The sequence below is a fragment of the Gracilinanus agilis genome, chromosome 3 (genome assembly GCF_016433145.1).
Source record: "Gracilinanus agilis isolate LMUSP501 chromosome 3, AgileGrace, whole genome shotgun sequence".
Lineage (NCBI taxonomy): Eukaryota > Metazoa > Chordata > Mammalia > Didelphimorphia > Didelphidae > Gracilinanus > Gracilinanus agilis.
The window spans coordinates 210,523,304-210,544,778 of NC_058132.1; the positions used below are offsets into that span (position 1 = coordinate 210,523,304).

Genomic DNA, 21,475 nt, shown 5'->3' on the forward strand with positions numbered 1-21,475 from the left:
AGCAACAAAACAGTAGATCAAGCCCCTGATTTATAGCATTTGCTGATCTCAGATATATAGGTGCTTATGCTGTAAATTTAACAATCAGCTCCTGTGAGCCAGCATACCCCTGAGGGGAGAATAATTTACACCAACTAATTAAAGGAGAGATTTTTTTGATTTCCTGACTGATAAGATCTCTTTCTGAGGTGGGTTAGTCACTGAATAAATATTTACTGAATCACCTCAGGGTATGTGACAGTTCCTGAAATTCTAGGTAAGTCATAGAAATAATCTATTTCTTAAATGGTGAGACAGTTAAATAGAAGAGTAAAGGTGAAGGCTAATGAAATAAGCCCAGAGCTGGAAGAAGTGTCCTGGCATGGAGCTCCAGGCATTTCTTAGAGGGTTCCATTTATATCCCTCTTCTGAGTGAATGGAAACCATTCCCAAATTCTGTCCACAGCTCCTTTCTGTCTTCTACCATGCCTAGCCTCTCCCTTTGGCTTCCAAATGCTGCTTCCAAATTAGAGAGTATCCATTACAGCTCTTTTGCCCAAGGTCCCTGCCTTAGTCACCCACGACCTAAGCCTTAGCCTTTGAATAGGGTAGATATTGAGCAGCTTGAGGCCCCAGCTTCATCTATAGTTCTGGTACCTGGCTATTCTTAAAACAAGAAGGGGAAGGGAACATTTTCCAACTCAGTCCTAAAGGGCCTTTACAGTCTAAGAGGGGAGGCAAAACCCTGAGATGGATCAAGGAATGTATTGATAGGTTTTAGAATCTGGAGGCTCTATGAAGGAAAGATAACTGAAGAAAGTAGTCTTAAAGATCACTCAGGTGTCTCAGAAACAATGACACCTGGGTTTGTGCCTCCTTTGGAACATGTTACCTCCCCATTAAGGTCTATTCTCCCCATCTGTCCCTATTCTCTTGCATGACTGTTAGAACAAATATAATAATATTCCCAGAAGAAACCCTGGAATTTCTTGGAATAAAAGTGCTACTTAGTGGCAAAGGAGCATTGAGCATTGTTATATCCAATTATATGCATGTATTTATATATATGTAAATATATAATGGAACCACACAAGAGAGCATCCTTTCTGAGTAAATATTGAGACTAGATGTCCCTAGTCTCTCTAGTGGGTGACACTGACATTTTTGGATCAGGTTTAAAGTGAAATATTCAACCTTTTTTTTTTTTAAACTCTTACCTTAGAATCAATACCATGCATTGGTACCAAGGCAGGAGAGTGGCAAAAGCTAGGCAATGGGAATTTAGTGACTTCCTTAGGGTTATACAGCTAGGAAGTATCTGAGGCAAAATTTGAACCCAGGTCCTCCCATTTCAATCCCTGAGCCACTTAATTGCCCCTGAAATAACCAACTTTTAAGATTTGCAGGAGGTCCTCAGCATCATTTGAACCGTGATACTATATGTACAGAGAAGGAAGGAAATGGCAAGTAGATTTGGGTGTGGAAGAATGCAACTAGTATGATTCTGTGGCTTTTAGTAGTGGCCTCCTCAGGAACGATAACATTTTATTGGTTGAATGATTACTCATCTGAGTCTAACACTCCCTCCTGAGGCACCAGTACCTTTCTTAGTGCACATAGAAATCTAACCTCTCTGTCTTTGCTTCAGTTTGATGGATTGCCCCTGGAAGAAGAGGTGGTAGAAGGGGATGGTCCCCTGGAGAAGGAGCTCACAATTGACAACATCATTGGGGAAAAGATCGAGATCCTTGCCCCAGTGAACTCCCCCTCTTTGGATTTCAATGATAATGAGGATATTCCCACTGAGCTCAGTGACTCGTCTGACACCCATGATGAAGGTAGGGGGTTTAGAAAGAGGCTTGCTTTCCTTCACACCTAGTGGAGGAGGCTGAAATAACAGACATCCCTACATAGAGACTTGAGCATGTCTCCAGGATCATTGCCCAGGAGGGCAGCAGAGCTGGCCCTAGGCAAGATTATCAAGGAGGTGAAATTCAATTTAAGTATATCCTCTTCCCTTCCCCATCTCTCTGCCCCCTTGCTTTATCATCCAGGCTGGGTTCCCAGTCATTCTAGATCTAGCCTTACTACCTATGGCTTTGTGCCTTGCCCTACCATCCAAGGTTTATTATCACCTTACTCCTCCTATGGAAACTTACTTATCTAACAGGGCTAACTAACCTGGTCATCAAGTCAATGCTAGTGTGCTGATGGGACAGGACTACATGGGTTATTCCCAGGGAATACGTATATATATCAACTAGAGACTTTGGGAGTTACTGTGTCCTTCCCACTTATTGTCTTAAGTCATTAGTGACTAATGGTAGGAAGTTCAGTCTGAGTTGGTGTATGCACCATTTAGGCTGGTGTCTTGGCAGACCAATGAGGAAACTATTAGGGTCAGGCGAACCTTTTGACCCTTCCATTTGGGATCACTGAGGGGGTAGCCTCCCACTAGACCTTTCTAGAAGGACAGCCCCAGGTCACCTGAATAAGGGGAAGATGTAGCTCACGTTCACGGAAAAGAAGCCAGATTCATTCATTAATCATTAACTGGTGCCTCACCACTGTTAATGACTAGTGAATATAGTCAGGCCTCAATTATTCACTGATGAATGAACTAATTTGTGGATTACACAATTGAGATCCTTTTCCAAGTGTTCCACCAGTGTCCCCCTGCTCAGCAGCGAGGCTGAATATAGAATCTCCCCTAGGATTCTGACTCCATTGCAAAAATAACTCAGTTTTAGAGAAATCCTGGTTCTCAATCTGCCTCTATTCCCCTAATACTCTTTTTCAGTGCAGCCCTTTTCTGTGTATTCCCTACAGGGGAAGTCCAAGCCTTCTATGAAGACCTGAGTGGCCGGCAGTATGTGAATGAGGTCTTTAACTTCAGTGTTGACAAACTCTATGACCTGCTCTTCACCGACTCTCCCTTTCAGAGGGATTTCATGGAGCAACGTCGTTTCTCTGGTCTGTTTTGCCTGGGGCTCCTTTTCTTTCCTATACTGGCTTGCTCTTTGCACATTCCCTTCCTTCTTTTCTTCCCATACTTTCCTCTCTTCCTTCTTTTCCAAACAGTTTCCCTTTCCCCATCCCCTTCTTCCCCAACTCTCCCCTTCCCCTGTCTCTTCGTCTTCTCCTTCCTCTCCCTTGTTATCATCTACCAGCCTTCCTTCTCCCACCTCCCTCATGGCCTTCTCTCTTTTTCCTCCTTCTCTTGTGTCAGTCCTTTCCTTTCATCCTTGCCACTTTCATCTTTTTATGCCCTAACATATGAGAATATATATCTGGCTTCAGAGGGACTCATGTTGCTTTTATATCCAGATATCCTCTCCTCTTCCACCAGAACTCCTCATGGGAACTCCAGTTTTGGAATTTTCAATGGCCTTCTACTGTCACTGCCCCAATTCCTTAGACTCTAGACTTAGTATAGCCAAGCAACATCCTGCCCTTTGTACATGCAATTCAATTCAATGTTTAGTTAGCATAACATCTCAGTATGCCCGTCTTCGAGAAGGGGAGGGCATTCACAGGGCACTGGAGAGTCATAGTAGATGAGAAAAGAGCGCTTTTTCCCAGGAGAACCCAGACCCTCATCACAGTAACCCCAGTGTTGCCAGAATCCCCGTAGGTGGCCCCAAGACCTCTTGCCCCTGCTTCAGGAACCGTTGGAATTCCTTAGCTCTGTGCAGAATTTCAGCAACAACTACAATGAGCCTCTTTCTCCTTCAACTCCTCCTGCCTCCCACTCATACACCCAACCCTCCTTCCTTTTTTTCCCTGCCTCTCTGTCCACTGTCCCTCCCCTCATACTCAAGTTCCCATTGGCCCCTACTTAGGGACTAGTTATCCACTCACAGCAGCTGAGAACAGTTCCTTTTGAGGTGAAATTCAAATCAGGGTACCTCTTTTCTCTCTTTCTCATCCCTTACTCCTTCACTACTACCAGATATCATCTTTCATCCATGGAAAAAGGAGGATAATGGAAACCAGAGTCGAGTGATTCTCTACACCATCACCCTCACCAACCCTCTGGCTCCCAAAACTGCCACTGTCACAGAGACCCAGGTACAATATAGAATGGAAAGAAAAGGAGGCTCCCAATTCTAGTACTAAGAAGTGAGGACAGTACCTCAGAGCCCCCAGGGTATTTCTTTTGGGGAGTGGGGATTGGGGAACCAACTTACTCTTCTTTGGTCCTACTCCATGGCTCCCTTCTCCTTTATAGACCATGTACAAAGCCTGCCAAGAAAGTGAATGCTATGTGATCGATGCTGAGGTGCTCACCCATGATGTGCCATACCATGACTACTTCTATACCATCAACCGTTACACACTCACCCGCGTGGCTCGAAATAAGAGCAGACTCAGGTAATGCTATCCCAGCAGGATGGGTGGCCATGGGGGAGGTTCTTTAAGGAGACCCTAAAACAGAACACATTTTTAGAGTTGAAATGGACCTCAGAGATCATCTAATCAATCATCCTAATTTTAAAGATGAAGAAAAAGTTCAGCCACTTACCCAAAGTCACATAGCAGATATAAGTGGCAAAGCTGGGGTTTGAACCCATGTCTTCTGGATCTGTATCCAGTGCTTTTTCCACTGTTAGAGGAGGTAAAGTGGGGTTGAATATTGCTTCAAACTTTGGCTTCTGTTGGTCTTACTGCAATTTCTAGGGATGCTTATGACTTTATGGATTTAGTGTTGCCCTGGAGGTCTCTGTTTTGTAAAGTATTGGAGAAAGTAACAGGAGCTATGGAAGCTATTTGGGAGGAAGGATATATAGGTATATGGCTAGAGAAGGATGGAGGACCCAAAGCTGGAAGACAACAGGGAAGAATAGCAAGATCTAAGAAGACTCAGAGGAAGGACCAAAGTCTGAGATTATGGGAAATGAGGCTCAGTTTCAAGACCAGCTCAAATGCCAGCTCCATCAAGTCTACCCTTGTTTTTCTGGATTCAAGTGCTCTCCCTCATCTGAGTGAATGCCTTGTGTTATTATTTCTTTATGTGTCTTATTTTCCCCTCTAGACAATAAGTTCTTAGAGGATTGAGATCCTGTCTTAGATATTACTGCAGCTCCCTTAGTTCCTAAGACAAAACTTTGTACATAGTAGGCACTCAGTTAAAGCTTATTAAATTATTATGTTAAGTTCTTCACAAAAGAATCTCAGAGTTAGAAGGGTCCTCAGAAGCTATTCCATATAATAGTGTGTGAAATGTATATGTGTATGTATATACACACAAGTATATAGCACCAAGGAACATTACCAACCAATCTTAGCTCAAAGATCTTCATTAAAGGGGAACCCACCAACTCTCAAAGCAGCCCATTCTTTATTTGGATAACTAATTGTTTGAATAACTGTAAATGTTAAGTTGAAATGTTAAGCTTACACCAAGCCCAACTCTCTCTGACTTCCCTCAAGTATTCCTGGAAGTTCTGTACTCTGGGACCAAGCAGAACCATTCTGTTTTACTCTTTTTATGATAGCCCTTAATATACTTGATACAATTACCATGACTTCTCTTTGGTTTCTTCAACTAGAGTACAGCTCTCTCCTGGAAACTGTGGAAGCTCTCCTGTGAAGGGCAAATTAATCTGTGAGGGAAGGAAACATGCCAGATAGGGTATGGAAGGAGAACAAGATATGGTAGGAGAAAGGTTTAGAGAAGGCAAAGTGGAGGTACTGTGATCTGCCTCACAGGATAGGAATGGGCAATGAAGGGCAAGAAAGAAGGAAATTTGGATCTTGAAGATGCAATTCTTGAGACATATCAAACTTTGTTTCTTGATTCTAATCAAAAAATGGCTCAAATCCTTCAAACAAATATTGGAAGGGTTTCCATATAGTAGATGGTAGATTTATTCTGCCTCATCCTGGAGGGGACAACTAAGATCTAATAGATGGAAGTTATAGGAACAGGGATTTGAAACTAGCATAACAAATTACCATTTAGTAGCTCAAGCTTTTCCCAAATGGAAGAGAGTAAGTTCCACATTTCAGGAATTCTTTAGGAATAGGCTAGTGAATATTACCATTGGGCTTTGTAATTTGGGTAGATTATTGGACCCAATAACCTCTGAGATCCCTTCCAACTCTAAGCCCTCTAAGTTATTCAGTTCTTGAGTCCAACCTCTGGAACATGAAAGGAGTAATTTGGATTTGTCATGTTGTTTCCTACTTTGCATTAGGACATCTCATTATGGGGAGCTGCCCTCAGTGCCCCGACCTCTGCCTATTGTCATCTGAGATTCCAGGCTTATTCAGTGAGATAGGAGCCACTGTGAGGGTACCCTCCCTCTCTACTGTGAAATTAGAATCTAGAGGAACATGTACCTAGAGGGCTTTTTCCAAACTCCAAGGGAGTTGGGGGATTATGGGAAGAAGACCTGTTTTGATTTGAGTCCTGCCAAGGGTGAAAGGCCTGTTCCATAATAACAATTCGGTTTGGGGCTTCATTTCTTAGGGTTTCCACAGAGCTGCGCTATAGGAAACAGCCCTGGGGGCTAGTGAAAACATTCATCGAGAAGAATTTCTGGAGTGGGCTTGAAGATTATTTCCGCCATTTAGGTGAGGACTTGAAATCATTGCTGTACCTTGGACCCTATGAGGAAGGGTGGAAGAGTGTGGGTGGGGAGGGATCAATGTAATGACCTGGGAACAAAGCAGAGAAGGGTTTGCATGTCCCTGAAGAGAAAATGGAGACAATGAATGTTAGAAAGTGTGAGTGTGGGGTAAGGTCAGGGGAAAAACATGATTGTGTGCAGTAAAGTATGGTTTGTGTTAGTTGGTAGACTTTAAGTGGGATCAGAATGGTAAAACCGGAAAGCACTTTAGTTAGTGACCATCAAGGTCAATTCCCTCCTTTTATAGATGAATCAGGAGGCAAACTAAAGCTCAGCAGAGGTGAATTGACTTAATATCACAGGATTATATTATTTAAAAGAGTCAAGGGATCTTAGACATCATCTAGGTTCCAACTCCCTCATTTTTTTTATGAGGTTTCTGAGTCTTTTAAAGGTTAAATAATTGGATCATATAACTTTGGAAAACTTATGCGGAAATTTTTTATTACACATAATTGATAAATGAATTAATTAAAAAATAAACAAACAAAATCACTTGTCCAAAGTCACACAAGTAATTAAAAAAGGCCAAGCCAGCAATGGAATCTGGGCTTCTTGATTCCTAATTACCATGTAGATGTGCATAAAAGAGAGTTTGAGTGTGCTCTGTATTATGTGTATGTGTGTGTGTGTGTGTGTGAGATAGAGAAGGGGGGAGAGGGAGAGAGAGAGAGAGAGAGAGAGAGAGAGAGAGAGAGAGAGAGAGAGAGAGAGAGAGAGAGAGACTACTTAGATGTTATATGCAGTAACTATGATGTTTCACAAGCCTTTGACCCCACCACCTGGCTTTTAGCCACTATGGAAGATAATAAAGGTTCTCAATTAAATGCCACTTCTTATCTGAATTTCTGTTTTTATCTTATCTTCAGATCCACCTTCTTTCCTTCCCATCTCTCCATTGAGAAAGCAAGAAAAATATAAACCCTGTTTATAAACTTGTATAGTCAAGCAAAATAAATTCTCACATTGGCCATGTCCAAAAGAAGTATGTCTCAATCTGTACTCAAATTGAGTATATCACCTTTCTATTAATAGGTGGATAGCATGCTTTATCACAAGTAGGAGCTACTTCTTGTTTGTTCCATATCCTTTCCCTCTAACTAAAGCAGTGGGCTAGAAAGGTTTCTAGAGGAAGGAAGAAGGGAGAGGAGGGATGATCCTGAAAAGAAGGAAGACAATACTGGGATCTGGGAGGTATCAAGAGATGGGGTTATGGCCCTTGTAACCTGGCCCTAATGTAAGACAATTTTCCTTGGCAGAGAGTGAGTTGACAAAAACAGAGAGCACCTACCTGGCCGAGGTACACAGACAGTCTCCCAAAGAGAAGTCCAGCAAAGCCCCTGCTGTACGGAGGAGGAAGCGACCCCATGCCCATCTGAGAGTACCTCATTTGGAGGAGGTTATGAGCCCTGTCACTACTCCTACCGATGAGGATGTGGGCCATAGGATCAAACATGTAGCAGGTATGACCCAGATCAAGGCAAGAGAGGGGAGGTAGGGACCTGGACCAAAGCTTGTATTTCTATAATTAAAGTTCTTGACTGGAGATTAAATTTAATGCAATTCAGTTCCACAGATATATGTAAAACATCTCCATTTAAGGCACTGTGCTGTGTCCTGGGGATATACACACATCAATATATTATTTGCATTAGTCTGTACATGACTCATTAAATGTTTTAATAAAGGTGAAAGTCCTTTATCTCCTAGCATCTCTGATACAATGTTTTTAGAACTTGCCAAAAGTTCACAATCTCTGGCAACTCCAGTTGTTAGCAACACAGGGAGAAAGCTCCATTTGGACTCGGTTTCCATGTCACCCAGTTCCCCTGGCAGCCCTGCTTGAGCTCTGCAGAATGGCACAGTGTTGAAGGATGCCCTTGTGGGAGTGGTCACTGCCTCTGGAGAAAGTTCTCTGCTTAACCAGGGACCACGTTCCATCCCACATAGTGGCCAGGACACCATAGTGTTAGCCCCTGCCACAAGGCTACTTATTTGCAATTATAAATCCATCCTCAAGCCCATAGTCTTCTTTTCTTCTGCTTCTCTGGTGGGAATTATATTTATAATTTATTGGCACATGGGACTCCCACAGTGACTTCCCGGCTCCCTACCCAAATATAACTTTCCTTTTAACCTGTATTGAATACCTAATATATCCCATCTTGACTTTATTTACTCATTTTATCCTTCTCCCTCCTTACATCCACGCCCAATAATTTAATCATTCAGTAAGTACCCATTCAGCACCTGTCCTGTCATGGGATCTGCAAGGAGCACAAAGAGAAGTAGAAGACACTCACAGCCTTTTATTCATCATTTAGGAACTTCTACTTTAGTTAAGATGTGGCTTGGAAAGGCTCTAGGAGGCAGGGGCCACCTTTTTAGTCTTTTTTATTTTTTTAAACCCTTACCTTCTGTCAGGATCAATACTGAGTATTGATTCCAAAGCAGAAAAGCAGTAAGGGCTAGGCAATTGGGGTTAATTGACTTGCTCAGGGTCACACCGCTGAGAAGTATCTGAAGACAGATTTGAACCCAAGCCTTTCCTTCCAAAGGTCTAGCTTTCTATTCACTGAGCCACCTACCTGCCCCTAAATAAAAAGGGTTCTCATTTACTTTATTTATTCCTAACCTATACCTTCTTTCTTAGTATCAGTTTTTACAGAAAAGCGGTAAGGGTTAGGTGATCAGGTTTTAAGTGACTTGTCCAGGATCGCATAGCTAGCAAGTGTCTGAGGCCAGATTTGAACCCAGGACCTCTTGCCTCTAGACTTGGCTCTCTGTCCCACCAGAGTCCTGGATAACAGTCTCCACTGTTACTGCTATGGCAGGACATGTGGCACTTAGAGGGTAAGGAAGGATGAGAATCAGGAAAAAGAGGAAGAAGATGACTAGTAGTGAGTGACTGATGGTGACCGCCTGATCTGTTCTTTCTCTAGGCTCCACACAGACCCGTCACATCCCTGAAGACACCCCTCCTGGCGGCTTCCACCTGCAGAGTGTTTCCAAGCTGCTGCTCATTATCAGCTGTGTGTAAGGGACTCCCAGGCTCCCCCTGCCTCTGTCCTGCCTTACCATTACCTCGAGCTCACTTCGACCTTTCCGGGCACACAGAGCTCCCCACCTTCTGCCTCCTCTCACCTGCCTTTCATTTCTTCCCCTTCTTTCTCTCTCTTCAGCTCCGTTTGTCTCTCTGCTGCTTTCACCCTCTGCATTTCCTTCTCTTGCTGATCTCCTTAGTCCACAGAGTAAACAGAAGATGATTTAATAGAAGAGAAAAACCTGTCAGAGTTAAAAGTACTCCACAGATGGGGGATGGCATTTTGTCTTTGGCTTTCTGTTTCGACTTTTTTTCCCTTGCCCTTTGTCTCTATTTATCATTTGCTCACTTTTCCCCTGACTCTCCATGACTCTGGCTCCCTTTTCTTTTTTTATAAACTCATACCTCTGAATTAGGAGCAATATGAAGTATTGGTTCCAAGGCAGAAAAGCTGTAAGGATTAGGCAGGGGATTAAACCACTTGCCCAGGGTCATACAGCTAGGAAGTGTCTGAGGCTGTATCTGAGTCTAAGACTGCCTGTCTCCAAGCCTGGCTCAGTATTAAGTGATGACTCTCTCTCTTTTTAAAAATATCTGTTGCTGCTTGTTTCTCTTTCATCATCTCTTTAAAAAAAAATGTTGGTAGCTTTTGTCTTCATATCACCCACTATATCTCACCCACATCACCCACATCTATGACCCACATCACAGTTTATCTCTAGAGACTGAGCTATCACAGCAAAGAATAAGAGAGAGGGAAAATACAGTTTAGCAAAACTAACCCACATATCAAAAAAGTCCGATGTATGCAGCATTGTACATCCTTAGCCATGGGATACAAAGAAGCTGCGGTGAAATCCCTTCTCAAGCCTTTTCTTTGAGCCAAGCTTGGTCATTAGACTTGGCAACATTGTTTGAATAGGTTTTTTTTGTTGTTTTAGTCATCATGTATGTAGTTTTCCTGGCCTTTTTTGTCCTCTGCATCAAGTGACAGGATTTTCCTATGCCTTGCTTGCTGTATACATTATTTTATGGTTTCTTATACAGAATAATGGATCATCATATTCAAATACTCCAGTTTGTTTAGTCATTCCCCAGTGAACATATACTTTATTTCATTTCTTTGCTACTATAAAAAGACCCACTCAATTTTTTGATATATAAGGGGCATTTCTTTTTGTCATTTCTTGTCTCCCATGAACTTGTACTACAATAAGATTTTCAGTGGATGCTGAAGCCTAGGGAGGGAGATTTTCCCAAAGTTACCTAGCGAACACTAGCTAAGCTCCTTGACCCCCTAAATCATGGTGGCAAAAACATCACCTAGTCACCTAGTCCTCCTGACCCCTACAGGACATAGTGGAGGGTGCATGAAAGTTCATTAGTTTCTCAGATATCTCACTGTAAGCAAGTATCCCATACCAGTGAGCCCTGGGTGGTACAAGAGCACTCCTCAATAATATTTTCTTAATTTCTTTCCTACCTTCCTTCCTTCCTTCCTTCCTTCCTTCCTTCCTCTCTTCCTTCCCTTTTTCCCCTCCCTTCCTTTCCTCCCTTCCTTTTTCCTTCCCTCCCTCCCTTCCTTCTCTCTCCCTCTCTCCCTCTCTCTTTCTTCCTTCCTTCCTTTTTTTTTCTGCACCTACTCTTCAACTTATAAATAGTTCTTCCCCTTTTTGTCTATCATGGCCCCTTTGGGCAGTCTAGTGAAGTATATGGACCCCTTCTTAGAAAATGTTTTTAAATGCATAAATAAAATTCATAAGATTACAAAGGAAACCAATTACTTTGAAATTCAGTTATCAAAACATATTAATACAAGTTCATGGATCTCAGGTTTAAGAACCTCTAGCACAGATAACTGCTTGAGGAGTTGCCCAGGTTCACACAGGCAGTATGTATCAGACATAGGGCCTGAACCTTAAGGGCAGCACTCTCTCTCCACTTTTCTCTCCCTCCACCCCTTTTCTGTCTGTCTGTCTCTCCCCTCCTCTCCTTCTCCCTCTTTCTCTCTCCCTCCCTTTTTCATTCTCTTCTCTTGTCTTCTCTCTCTCCTTCCCCTCACCCAACTCTCTCCTTTCCCCATTCCCCCCTCTCTTTCTCCTCTTCCCCCTTTTCTCTTCTCTCTCCCTCCTCCCCTCCCTCTATGTCTCTTTATTTCTATCCCTACACCCCCAAACCATGCTACCTCTCTCCTCACTAGTATTTCTCCAGGAGAAAATTATAAAATAGTCCTATATTTAGTGCTTTTCTGGATCATTGATTGCTGTTCTCACCTTCATCCCTCTCACCCATCTTGTTTTATTATGACTCACATTGTAATAGAATTTTAATATGATAACTTTATGGCCTTTTAAAAGTGTCTTCCTCACAACAGCCCTATGAAGTGGTTGGTACAAATATTACTACACTCATTTTACTGATGATGCGCTTATCTAAAGTTACATAGCTAGTAATTGTTGGAGACAGGATTTGAACCCCTGTCTCCTGACTCCAAGTCTAACAGCATGCTTCAGGCTTTACTGGGCTCAGTCAGATCCCTAGAGCAGCAGTCTGGAGAAGAGGGCATAGGAAGGAAGGGTAAGGATTAGTAGTCATGGCTCCTTGAGATTTTTTCAGATGAAGGTAATAGGATCTTCTTGTTTCTGCCTCTGTCCTGCTTGTTCTCCTCCTCTGCAAATTTCCTCTTTTGTAAGCCAGTCCTTTTCTAACCTCTACCTCCTCCTTCTTTTCTCTCCCCTGCACCCATTAGGATCTGTTTCAGGTACTGTCTCTATGATTTACCTTCTCTAGTCCTTCTTCTTCCCCTCTATCCCCTCACTTCTTTTGGGATCCTAATTTGCACCTTGGCTTTCTATATGCCCTTGATGCCCTGCTGTATGTTTCTTCCCTTTCTCCCCACATCAGCTTCCCTCTCACTTCAGATAATTTGTGGCCCCTCAAGCCAATTCTGTTTTGTCTACCCCGCCCCCTTCACTCTCTCTCCTTCTCTGTTAATATCTTTTTCTTTCCCTTCCTGTCTTTCTCTGTCCCTCTCTCCCTTCCCCTTTCTTCTTCTCCATGCATATGTAAACTTTCTCCCCTCCTCTCCCCCTCTCTTTTCCCTCTCCCTCTGCCTCTCCTTTCCCCCCTCTCACCCTCTTTTCCTTTTCCCTCCCTCCTTCCTTCTCTCTCTTTTCCTCTTTCTCTCTTCCTCTCTCTTCTTCCCTCCTCACTCCTTTCTTTTCTCCTTGCTTTCCTCCCCCTTGTACTTTTACTTTCTGTATCATCCCTCTTCTCATCTTCTCTTTCTTCTTCCCTCCTTCTCTGTGTTCCTTCTTTTCCTCTGATTTCTTTCTTCACCTCACAATTTCTGGGGGGAACAGTGGTAGTTTGGGCCAAGGCCATGGCAGAGTTTTCTTGATCACAGAAGAGGCTTCCTCCTGGGCCTGGGCCACCAGGAAAGCCTGCTTCTCTATTGGTTTTTCTTTTGTTCTCTACTGTTCCTTTCCCAGCCTGGTGCTGCTGGTGATTCTCAATATCATGTTGTTCTACAAACTCTGGATGCTGGAATATACGACCCAGACCCTCACTGCATGGCAGGGCCTGAGACTCCAGGACAGGTAACCTGAGATCCATTTTCGTCCTGTATATATATAAAGATGACCAGTCTTTCACCCTCTCTGTTCACAGCAGAGCCCTTCTTCCCAAAAGGAAAACCCCCTTTTTGGGTTTCCCTTCTGGTCACTTTTTGGGAGAGGGTCAGGGAAGGGAGGAGACAACACAAGGGAATGAGTGGAGAGTATAGCACTATGATGTGACTCTCTATTCTCTAGGGGTCTGGGAGCGCAGGACAGTCCTCTGAGCATAACTCCAGCTGCCGGGGTGACCCTTCTTGTGCCCCACAGGTTACCTCAGTCCCAGACAGAATGGGCCCAGCTCTTAGAATCCCAACAAAAGTATCATGACACAGAGCTCCAAAAATGGAGGGAGATCATCAAATCCTCTGTGATGCTTCTAGACCAGGTAAATACATTCCCTTCCTCCTGCCTCCCCCCAGGCATTTACTAGAATGCCTTCCCGAGTATCCATTGATTTAGCCTTAGAAGCAGGAGGTTCATCCAGAGCATAGCACAAGAGCAAAGAAGTTTCAGCAGGAGGGATTTCCAGTGTAGAAGTAGGAAAAGTGAGGTAAACAGTGAAGCCCAGGCATCTGAGGAAGGTTGGAAAGCCTTCTTCCTTTAAATTTTTTTTTTTTTTATAAACTGTTACCTTCCATCTTAGAATCAATACAATATATTGGTTCCAAGGGGACAGAGCATTAAATTCAGGCAATGGCAGGGTTAAGTGTCTTGCCCAGAGTCACACAGATGGGAAGTTGCTGAAGTCAGATTTGAACCCAGCACCTCCCATCTCCAGACCTGGCTTTCAATCCACTGAGCCACCCATCTGACCCCAAGGAAAATCTTCTTAAGTCTTTCATTATCTTTCTTTGTCATCCCAGGGATCATGAAATCTTCTATTATATTTAATAACCTGCTCTGCCCTCATTATATGTAGTAGCTTTCTCTGTTTCAGTAAAAGCATTTGGAAGGAAGGAGAAGGAACAAGTACCTTCAATGTACCAGGCCTATGCTATGTACTTTATAAACATTGTCTTATTTAATTTGTACACAAAACCTAGGAGAGAAGTGCTATTTATTATCTTCATTTTATAGTTGAGGAAATTGAGGTAGGCAGATTTGAAATGACATGCCCAGGGTCACATAGCTGGTAAGTGGCCAGGTTTGAACTCAAGTATTCCCAACTCCAGGTCCAGCACTTTATTTACTACACCAGCTCGCTGCTTCTGACATGTTAGGTCCTCATTCTTGTTGGATGATTTGGATGTACCCCAACATCATTTATATTCTTTGTAGCGTGAAACTTTTTTTTTCTTGTTCAAAATACTATCTAGCCATTTAGAAGAGTCATTTTCAGTCAAAATCCGATATTGGGCCAATTTTAGGTCAATAGTTCCTCCATCCCACCTTCTCAGAACTCAAATACTTAACTTGCTGTGTGACCCTGGGCAAGTCACTTAATCCCGTTTACCTTAGTACATCATCTATAAAATGAGCTGGAGAAGAAAATGTTAAGCCCCTCCAGTATCTTTTGCCAAGAGGATTCCCCTTGGAGTCACAAGGAGTCAGACACAACTGAAACAACTAAACAACATCTGGCATTCAAAGAACAGCTTGCTTTGGGATGGGTGAAGTCTAACCCTGATGCAAATTTCAGGTCTATACAGAAAGATTTCCTTGTATGATCTCACTTAGTATGGGGTCATCCCCTGTGTGAAAGCTCTCTCCCCCAATGGAGATCAATAACTCTGTTCATCGATGGAACCTTAGAAAGTTGCTTGGGTCACCAAGAGTTTCAGTGACTTTCCTTTGATCAGACGGCTATTATTTGTCGGATCTCATCCCAGGTCTTCCAGATTTTGAGGCTGGTTTGTCCACGCCGCCTCTCAAGCTTCCCTTAGAGCAGTAATTCCCAAAGTGGGCGCCACCGCCCCCTGGTGGGTGCTGGCCAGCGATCCAGGGATGCGGTGATGGCCACAGGTGCATTTATCTTTCCTATTAATTGCTATTAAAATTTTAAAAAATTAATTTCCAGGGGGCTAAATAATATTTTTTTCTGGAAAGGGGGTGGCAGGCCAAAAAAGTTTGGGAACCACTGCCTTAGAGCAATCAAATTGGCAGGAACATCCTTCTAGAGATGCAGAAAAGATTTAAAGATAGCCAGATAGGGTATCCAGGGCAGCATATTAAGCAGATGCTTAAAAACACAAACCCTCATTCTCTGACCTAGAATCTGATCCTAAGTATCAGTTCCAAGGCAGAAGAGCAGTAAGGGCTAGGCACTTGCTCAGGGTCACACAGCTAGGAAGCATCTGAGGCACATTTGAACCCGAGACCTCTCAGCTCTAGACCTGACTATCTACTCAGTCACTTTGCTGCATCGCTATGATGCTTTTTTATTTTGATCATAATGATGGGGAGAATGGACAAATCTTTTAAATGAATGCACTGGTCATTCCATCGCTGACTGGGACTCTCTTAGGATAGTGACGATTCTTGGTTGGCAATTTAACATACTGGATAGAATGCAAGTACAGAATGTGGATGACCTGGGTTCAGAGCCCTGATGCTGACACTTATTAGCTCTATGACTTAATGTCTCTGAGACTTAGTTTCCTCATCTATGAGATTAGAGTACAGAATTTGGAGTTCTTGGATATGGATTTCAGTCCTGGCTTTGTCATTTGCCATCTCTAGGACCTTGCCACAAATCAGTTAAACTCCCAGGCCTCGGTTTCTTCAGCTATAAATTGAGGGGTTAGAGTGGATGGCCTCTAAAGTCCCTTCTATTTCCAAATCTATGATCCAAATTCAAATCCCAACTGCACTAGTTACTCCCTATATAATACCTCTTCTTTAGTTTTGTCAGTGGTAAAATGGAGGTGGGAGGGGAGGAGTTAGCCTAGATGATCCCAAAAGTCCCTCTCGGAGCCCCAGGTCTTTAGTCTTACCATGTTACAGCTGAGAAACCTTTTCATTTTTAAGGCTAACTTCTTGGTTCTTGGGATATTTTCCAGAAACATAATGCTGAAGTGATGTCGGATGAGGTAGGCCAGAACAGCTTTGACAACTAGCTTCTCAGAAATTAAGATTCAGGGGAACTTAGGCAGGGCTTCCCTACACTGTTCATCTCCTCGAGAAGGGGGTCTCCTAAGACCATACCTTGGCTCAGGATCCTGGTTCCCTGTAGCTCCTTAGCTCAGTTGAGTTATCTTTGATAAGTATCAGGTGATCCTTGCTGAGGAAACCAACTCAGGGCATGTACCCTTTGGGTGGGGTTGGCCTTCTCTTGTCTTACAGATGAAGGACTCACTCATCAACCTTCAGAATGGCATCAGAACCCGAGACTACTCATCCGAAAAAGAGGAGAAGAGCAACCACTACCACTGACAAGGCAGGAACAGGAGTGACTTCAGAGGCCTGTGCAATACATGTACATAGACCATATAAATATATATATATAAATATATATATATATATATACAGAATATAAATATATATTATATACAGATTTTAAAAAGAGATAATGCCTATGTACCAGGGAGAAGGAGCGGGACTGCCTCCTGCACTGGCCGGAAAAGCAATTTCTTTCGGTGGAGGGCAGAGGACAGCTCCTAGCACCCTCACCAACTTTCTCTATCCCCCCAGTCCTTCCACCCCCACCCTTCCCTTGCTGGCCATCCCTTGGCTGTTTGAAGGGAAGTGAAGTTGAGCCAAAGTCATGCTTGGGCAGGCCCTGGGGTCTTGGATAGGAGTCTCAAAGGGGCATTGCTATGGTGCTTCATTCCCTGCCCTCCATTTTTTTTTGAAAATTGGGGAAAAAAAAGGGACCCCTGTCTCCCCACCAACCCAGCTTATCCTGGATGCTCAGATGTGGGGGACAGGGATTCAGGCCTCCAATTGACAGAGGGGGCTCTACCTATATCCCACGAAGGAAAAGTGGACCTTCAGCCAGCCAGCCAGGATTTGTTAGGATAAGCCAAAAGGCAGTATTTGTGGGATTTGCGGTGGGATGGGAGGGTAAGGGAGTGGACAGGGTAGGAGGGCTTTGAGATTGAAGAGTCCTTAAAAATTCTTTGTCACTTCTGCCTCCTCTGATCTTCATTGGGGCCCTCCAGCTCAAAGCACACATGGGCTGGGGGAGCACAGGTCTCTCATTTTCTACTCTCTCTGATGTTCACTCAGGTTGGGTCTATGTAAAATTAAGTTGCTTTTGAGTGCCTGAAATTCTGCTGTCCTCTTCCTCTTCCTCTTCCCCGGCTCCATCCCCCCACCCAAAAGAACATTGTTTCTTAGGACTTGTAAAACTTACTTGATTTTGTTAAGAACTTATTTTTATTGGTTTTAGGGCCAGAAGGGTGAATATTTCTAATTCAATTCTCTTTGAGCCAATGCTATAAAATACCCAGTGGGTGTAAGAGTAGTGTGGGACTAGGGATGATGGTATGAGAGAATGAATGACAAGGTCATGTGTAAGAACTAACAGGGCACAAAGAACACTGCAAAGACATTCTGTAAAGGAGTGAGCCCAAGCTTACACTTCTTGTCCTCACCTTTCCCCATTGTAGACTCATATTCAGTACTACAAAGGGGTTCTGCTCTCTGGGTTGAATTTCATTTCTGGCATGAATGGAAGGATCTACTAAATAGAGAGAAACGGGGTAGAAAAAAGCAAATGAGTCCAATACATTGAGGACCAGGGTAGCATCTCTTCCTCTTTGATAGCCCCTAACCTAGTTAGTGCATAGGCTTTTGAATAGAAGGGTGAGGGGAGAGGAGGAAAACTCCTTCAGGCCTTTTGGTCAAGGAGATGTCATGGGGTAAGGGGATAGGGCTGGATTAGGGAAGCTGAGTCATCACTGTGTTTTTTTCTTAAAAATTGAGCTATTAATCAGGCACATGGGCTAGAGGGATGGTTAGCATCCAAGGTGTGAGCTGGCAAGCTTCTTAGCTTGAAACTCTTTCTGAGCTCTAACCCCGAACCCTGCTATTTGCCCTTCTAAATCCAATAGTGTCCTGTCTGGAACAGGCAGAATCCAAAGAGGAATATTGAATTGGAAAAAAAAAAGAGAGCAGCAAGGCAGTAAGGAGGCCTTTTTAGATGACTAAAGCATTTTCCTGGGTCCTAGGAAGCAAGGATCAGGGAAAATCCAAGAATAGAGATGATCACATGAAGAAGATAATTTTTACTATTGAGGTTTAGCAAATAGTAAACTTCTGTTTTTCCTGGTGGTCAGGGGGATAGAATGGCCTGGGGGTGGGAGTTTTTAGATATCTGTCACCACAGAAACCCAGAAAATCCAGCAGTCCAGGGAATTAACACAGAATGTGAATGTCTTTCCAGAAGTGACCCTTTCTGGGGTGGGAACAGGGCTTAGCTTAGAATGGGACTGAGAAAGTTAAAGCCCTGAGTGGTACATTCCCAATAAGAGTGAGGAAAAGGGTCTTGTTTTATCCTGAGGTTGGCCCCTAATTTCTGCTTCTATCCTCAGAGGACAGCCCGAGACTTGGGAGTCGGGGAGATAAGAGTGACTAGAATCCCGTTGGAGGGTGCAAATCTCCACAAGCCAATGCTGCTTTATGAAACATTATTCATCACTCATCTAGCAGCTGTCAACTGAAGTCTTTTTACTCTAGCCCAATGAGCTGATTAGTAAGTGAGTGAAAAATGCCAGGCAAGAAATTATGAATAGCTGATGAATTCATAGTAAAGGAGGGAGGCAGTAGAATGGCCCAGAATTCCTAAAAATCTAGAGGGGCCACAAGCCAAGATTGCTTACACAGGAGCTTTTGGGGAACAAGGGTTGTAAATTATCTAATTTATTTTATTTATCATTATTTATTTCATTGAGAGCTGCCTCCCCCTGGCTGTTGTAAGGTCTTTTCAAATTTTTTGGCTTCAAATAGGAGGAGAATAAAGATGCATTCTCCCTATTAAGCAAAGGGAACAAGGCCACACACTGGAATATGCTCTCACTTAACTACTTCTGATCTATGCTGAGCAGGTCTATTAGCATGGAGAAGGATTCTTGTTGGGTACCTGAGGAGATGATCAGCTATAGGGAATACCCAGGACCTTTCTAGTGAGTAGAAACAGGAGGAAATGTGTGACTTTTGGAGAATTATTTTGGCTTCTTGGGCCTCAGTTTCCTCATCTGCAAAATGAAGAGGTTACACTAAATATTCTCTAAGGTTCTTTCCAGTGCTGAGATACTATGATTCTAGGGCCTGGAGAAAGGCACCAATCTGGATCCCTCCATTCCCTGCAGTAGAAAGCCCAGTGGCTGCAGGACTCCTCTTATTCAACAGCCTTTGAAGAAGAAGGGACCTCAAGCCTTGCAGATAAGACAGTCCCCCTCCCAAAAGGCTGTTCAGCCTGGGCTACCCAAAGAGTAAAGTAAAGAAAGCAACATCATACTTAGTACTGGCTTTGGCCTTGGTAGCCCCAAGCTGGTAACTCTCTGCAAGGGGCATTCACAGCCACCACCTGCCTTATTTCTTTTGATCCGAGATCCTCTTCCAAACAGAGAAGAAACTTGATTTCATGAATTTTCTCTGGGGTTTTTCTGGGTGTGTATGTGTATGTGGGGTTAGGGATCCATACTGGGACTACATTTGCAATTGATTTTTGTAAAGATTGTAGCTGGAGGAGAAATGGCCACCAGGTATAAATAATTTAGAGGAATACAGTTGAATCATCCATGGAGATTAGCAAGGTATGATCCCTAGTTTATTCTCCAGGGAACAGCTACTTGAGATCTTCAGCTTGGAAGCCACCTCCAGGTTTCAGCAAGAGCCAGGGCCATGGAGCTCAGTGTTTGGGGAGGATACAGTAGGTAGGCTTGGGAGCCTTTAAAGACTGACCCTGTTGGATTAGGGCTTGGAGTTTTCCAGGGCTGTAGAGGAATATCACATGTTATCTTAATTGGCAAGAGCCAAGTGGGCTGTAAGAGTCCAGAGAGATCAGTCTGTCTAGCTCACTATTCATCCCAGGACACATTTCCTCCCTCCTGACCTCAGTTTTCCTTTGTACGAGGATATTTACTCACTTGGATTTCCTGTGAGTTAGGAGAGGGGGCTGAATAGTGGGGTTCAGTGAAGTCCTCCCTCCTTGGAGGAAGCTTTGGGGAATCTCCCTTCTCAATGGGAATCTCCGTCCCCATCTCTTCCACTACTTCTTCTCCTGCTTCCCCCACTCCCCTCACCCCTCAAAAAAAAAAAAAAATCCAAACCCAGCTAAGGGTTTGGCTTAACTGTGAAGTGTTCACTAGGAGCCTCCAGAGACTTTCAGGGCATTGAACCCAAGAAACTGGGACCAGGAGGAAGGAGACTGAGCGACCTGGAGCGGAACATTTAGTTAGGAACAGGTAGCCAGCTCCTTCCTTGGACCATGCCTCAGGTTCCTCAGACAGCAGCTCTAGGGTGAGATCTAGGGAAGGGCCTAGGGGAGGAATATTTGTGATATTTGTGATCCTCCAAAAGATTCTTTCCGTGCCATATCATGCTGCTTCTCTAGACGTGCACGGCAGCCAAAGCGACCCCCTCCCTTACCTTACTCCTTGGAGAGTCAGGACCCTCTTTTCCAGGTATCTGGGATACGAACGTCCCACCCCGCTTTCCATCAGAAGAACCTCTGTCCCTCTCGCTGTCCCTCTCACGCCATTGCTCCCTCGCTGTGTCTCTAGGCTATGAGACAATCACTCCTTCCCCCTAGCATTTCTCCCTCGTTTGGGCAGGCTGGCCCCGCTCCCCTTCACCTCTATGTTTCCTTCCAGAAGATGTGTTTTTGGTTCTGAGAGGAACATTTTTCTGGAAGACCACCTTTTTTAACCACCTCGCTTTCCTACGTGTGGAAGCAGGAATTTTGCACATGGCGTAGAGAGCTCTCCTCCCCCCTTCTCTCTGCCCAGCCTCGTTACCTCACTCCTCCTGCCCTGGCTGGTGGCGTCCGTGACGGGACCAGGCCGGATCTACTCCTTGCACCCAACCCCCTCCCCCCTAGCCCCCCGTTCCATGTGACAAGCACAGCTCAGGGGTCTTGGGCATTGTTTTCTGTTGCACTCGTGGTCCTCTCCAGGCCTAGGAAGCTGGACCAGAGTTGCGGCTGCTAGAGAGAAGCACCTCTCCCGCCAAGGGTACTGACGCCGGACGATCTCCCCCACATGTGAAAGCTTAAAGAACATTTTCTTGCCTCCCCTCACCCTCCAGCCCCACCCCCT

At 44.0% G+C, this 21,475-nt stretch overlaps 1 protein-coding gene across 5 annotated transcripts in view; it reads left to right on the forward strand.

Moving 5' to 3' along the window:
- Positions 1 to 16,694, forward strand: part of GRAMD1B (GRAM domain containing 1B) — a 242,464-nt gene extending 225,770 nt beyond the window's left edge. For 3 of the 5 annotated variants that reach the window (XM_044669656.1, XM_044669655.1, XM_044669657.1), the window contains 10 exons: positions 1,628 to 1,817; positions 2,809 to 2,952; positions 3,932 to 4,050; positions 4,211 to 4,353; positions 6,455 to 6,558; positions 7,874 to 8,077; positions 9,557 to 9,650; positions 13,149 to 13,256; positions 13,542 to 13,659; positions 16,557 to 16,694. In XM_044669656.1, the coding sequence (XP_044525591.1) occupies positions 1,628 to 1,817; positions 2,809 to 2,952; positions 3,932 to 4,050; positions 4,211 to 4,353; positions 6,455 to 6,558; positions 7,874 to 8,077; positions 9,557 to 9,650; positions 13,149 to 13,256; positions 13,542 to 13,659; positions 16,557 to 16,646 (1,314 nt within the window). In that variant the 3' untranslated portion in view covers positions 16,647 to 16,694. Of the gene's footprint in view, positions 1 to 1,627; positions 1,818 to 2,808; positions 2,953 to 3,931; positions 4,051 to 4,210; positions 4,354 to 6,454; positions 6,559 to 7,873; positions 8,078 to 9,556; positions 9,651 to 12,406; positions 12,419 to 13,148; positions 13,257 to 13,469; positions 13,660 to 16,556 lie in introns of all 5 variants that reach the window. The other 2 variants (XM_044669654.1, XM_044669653.1) reach the window with 2 other exon arrangements.
- Positions 16,695 to 21,475: the final 4,781 nt, after the last annotated feature.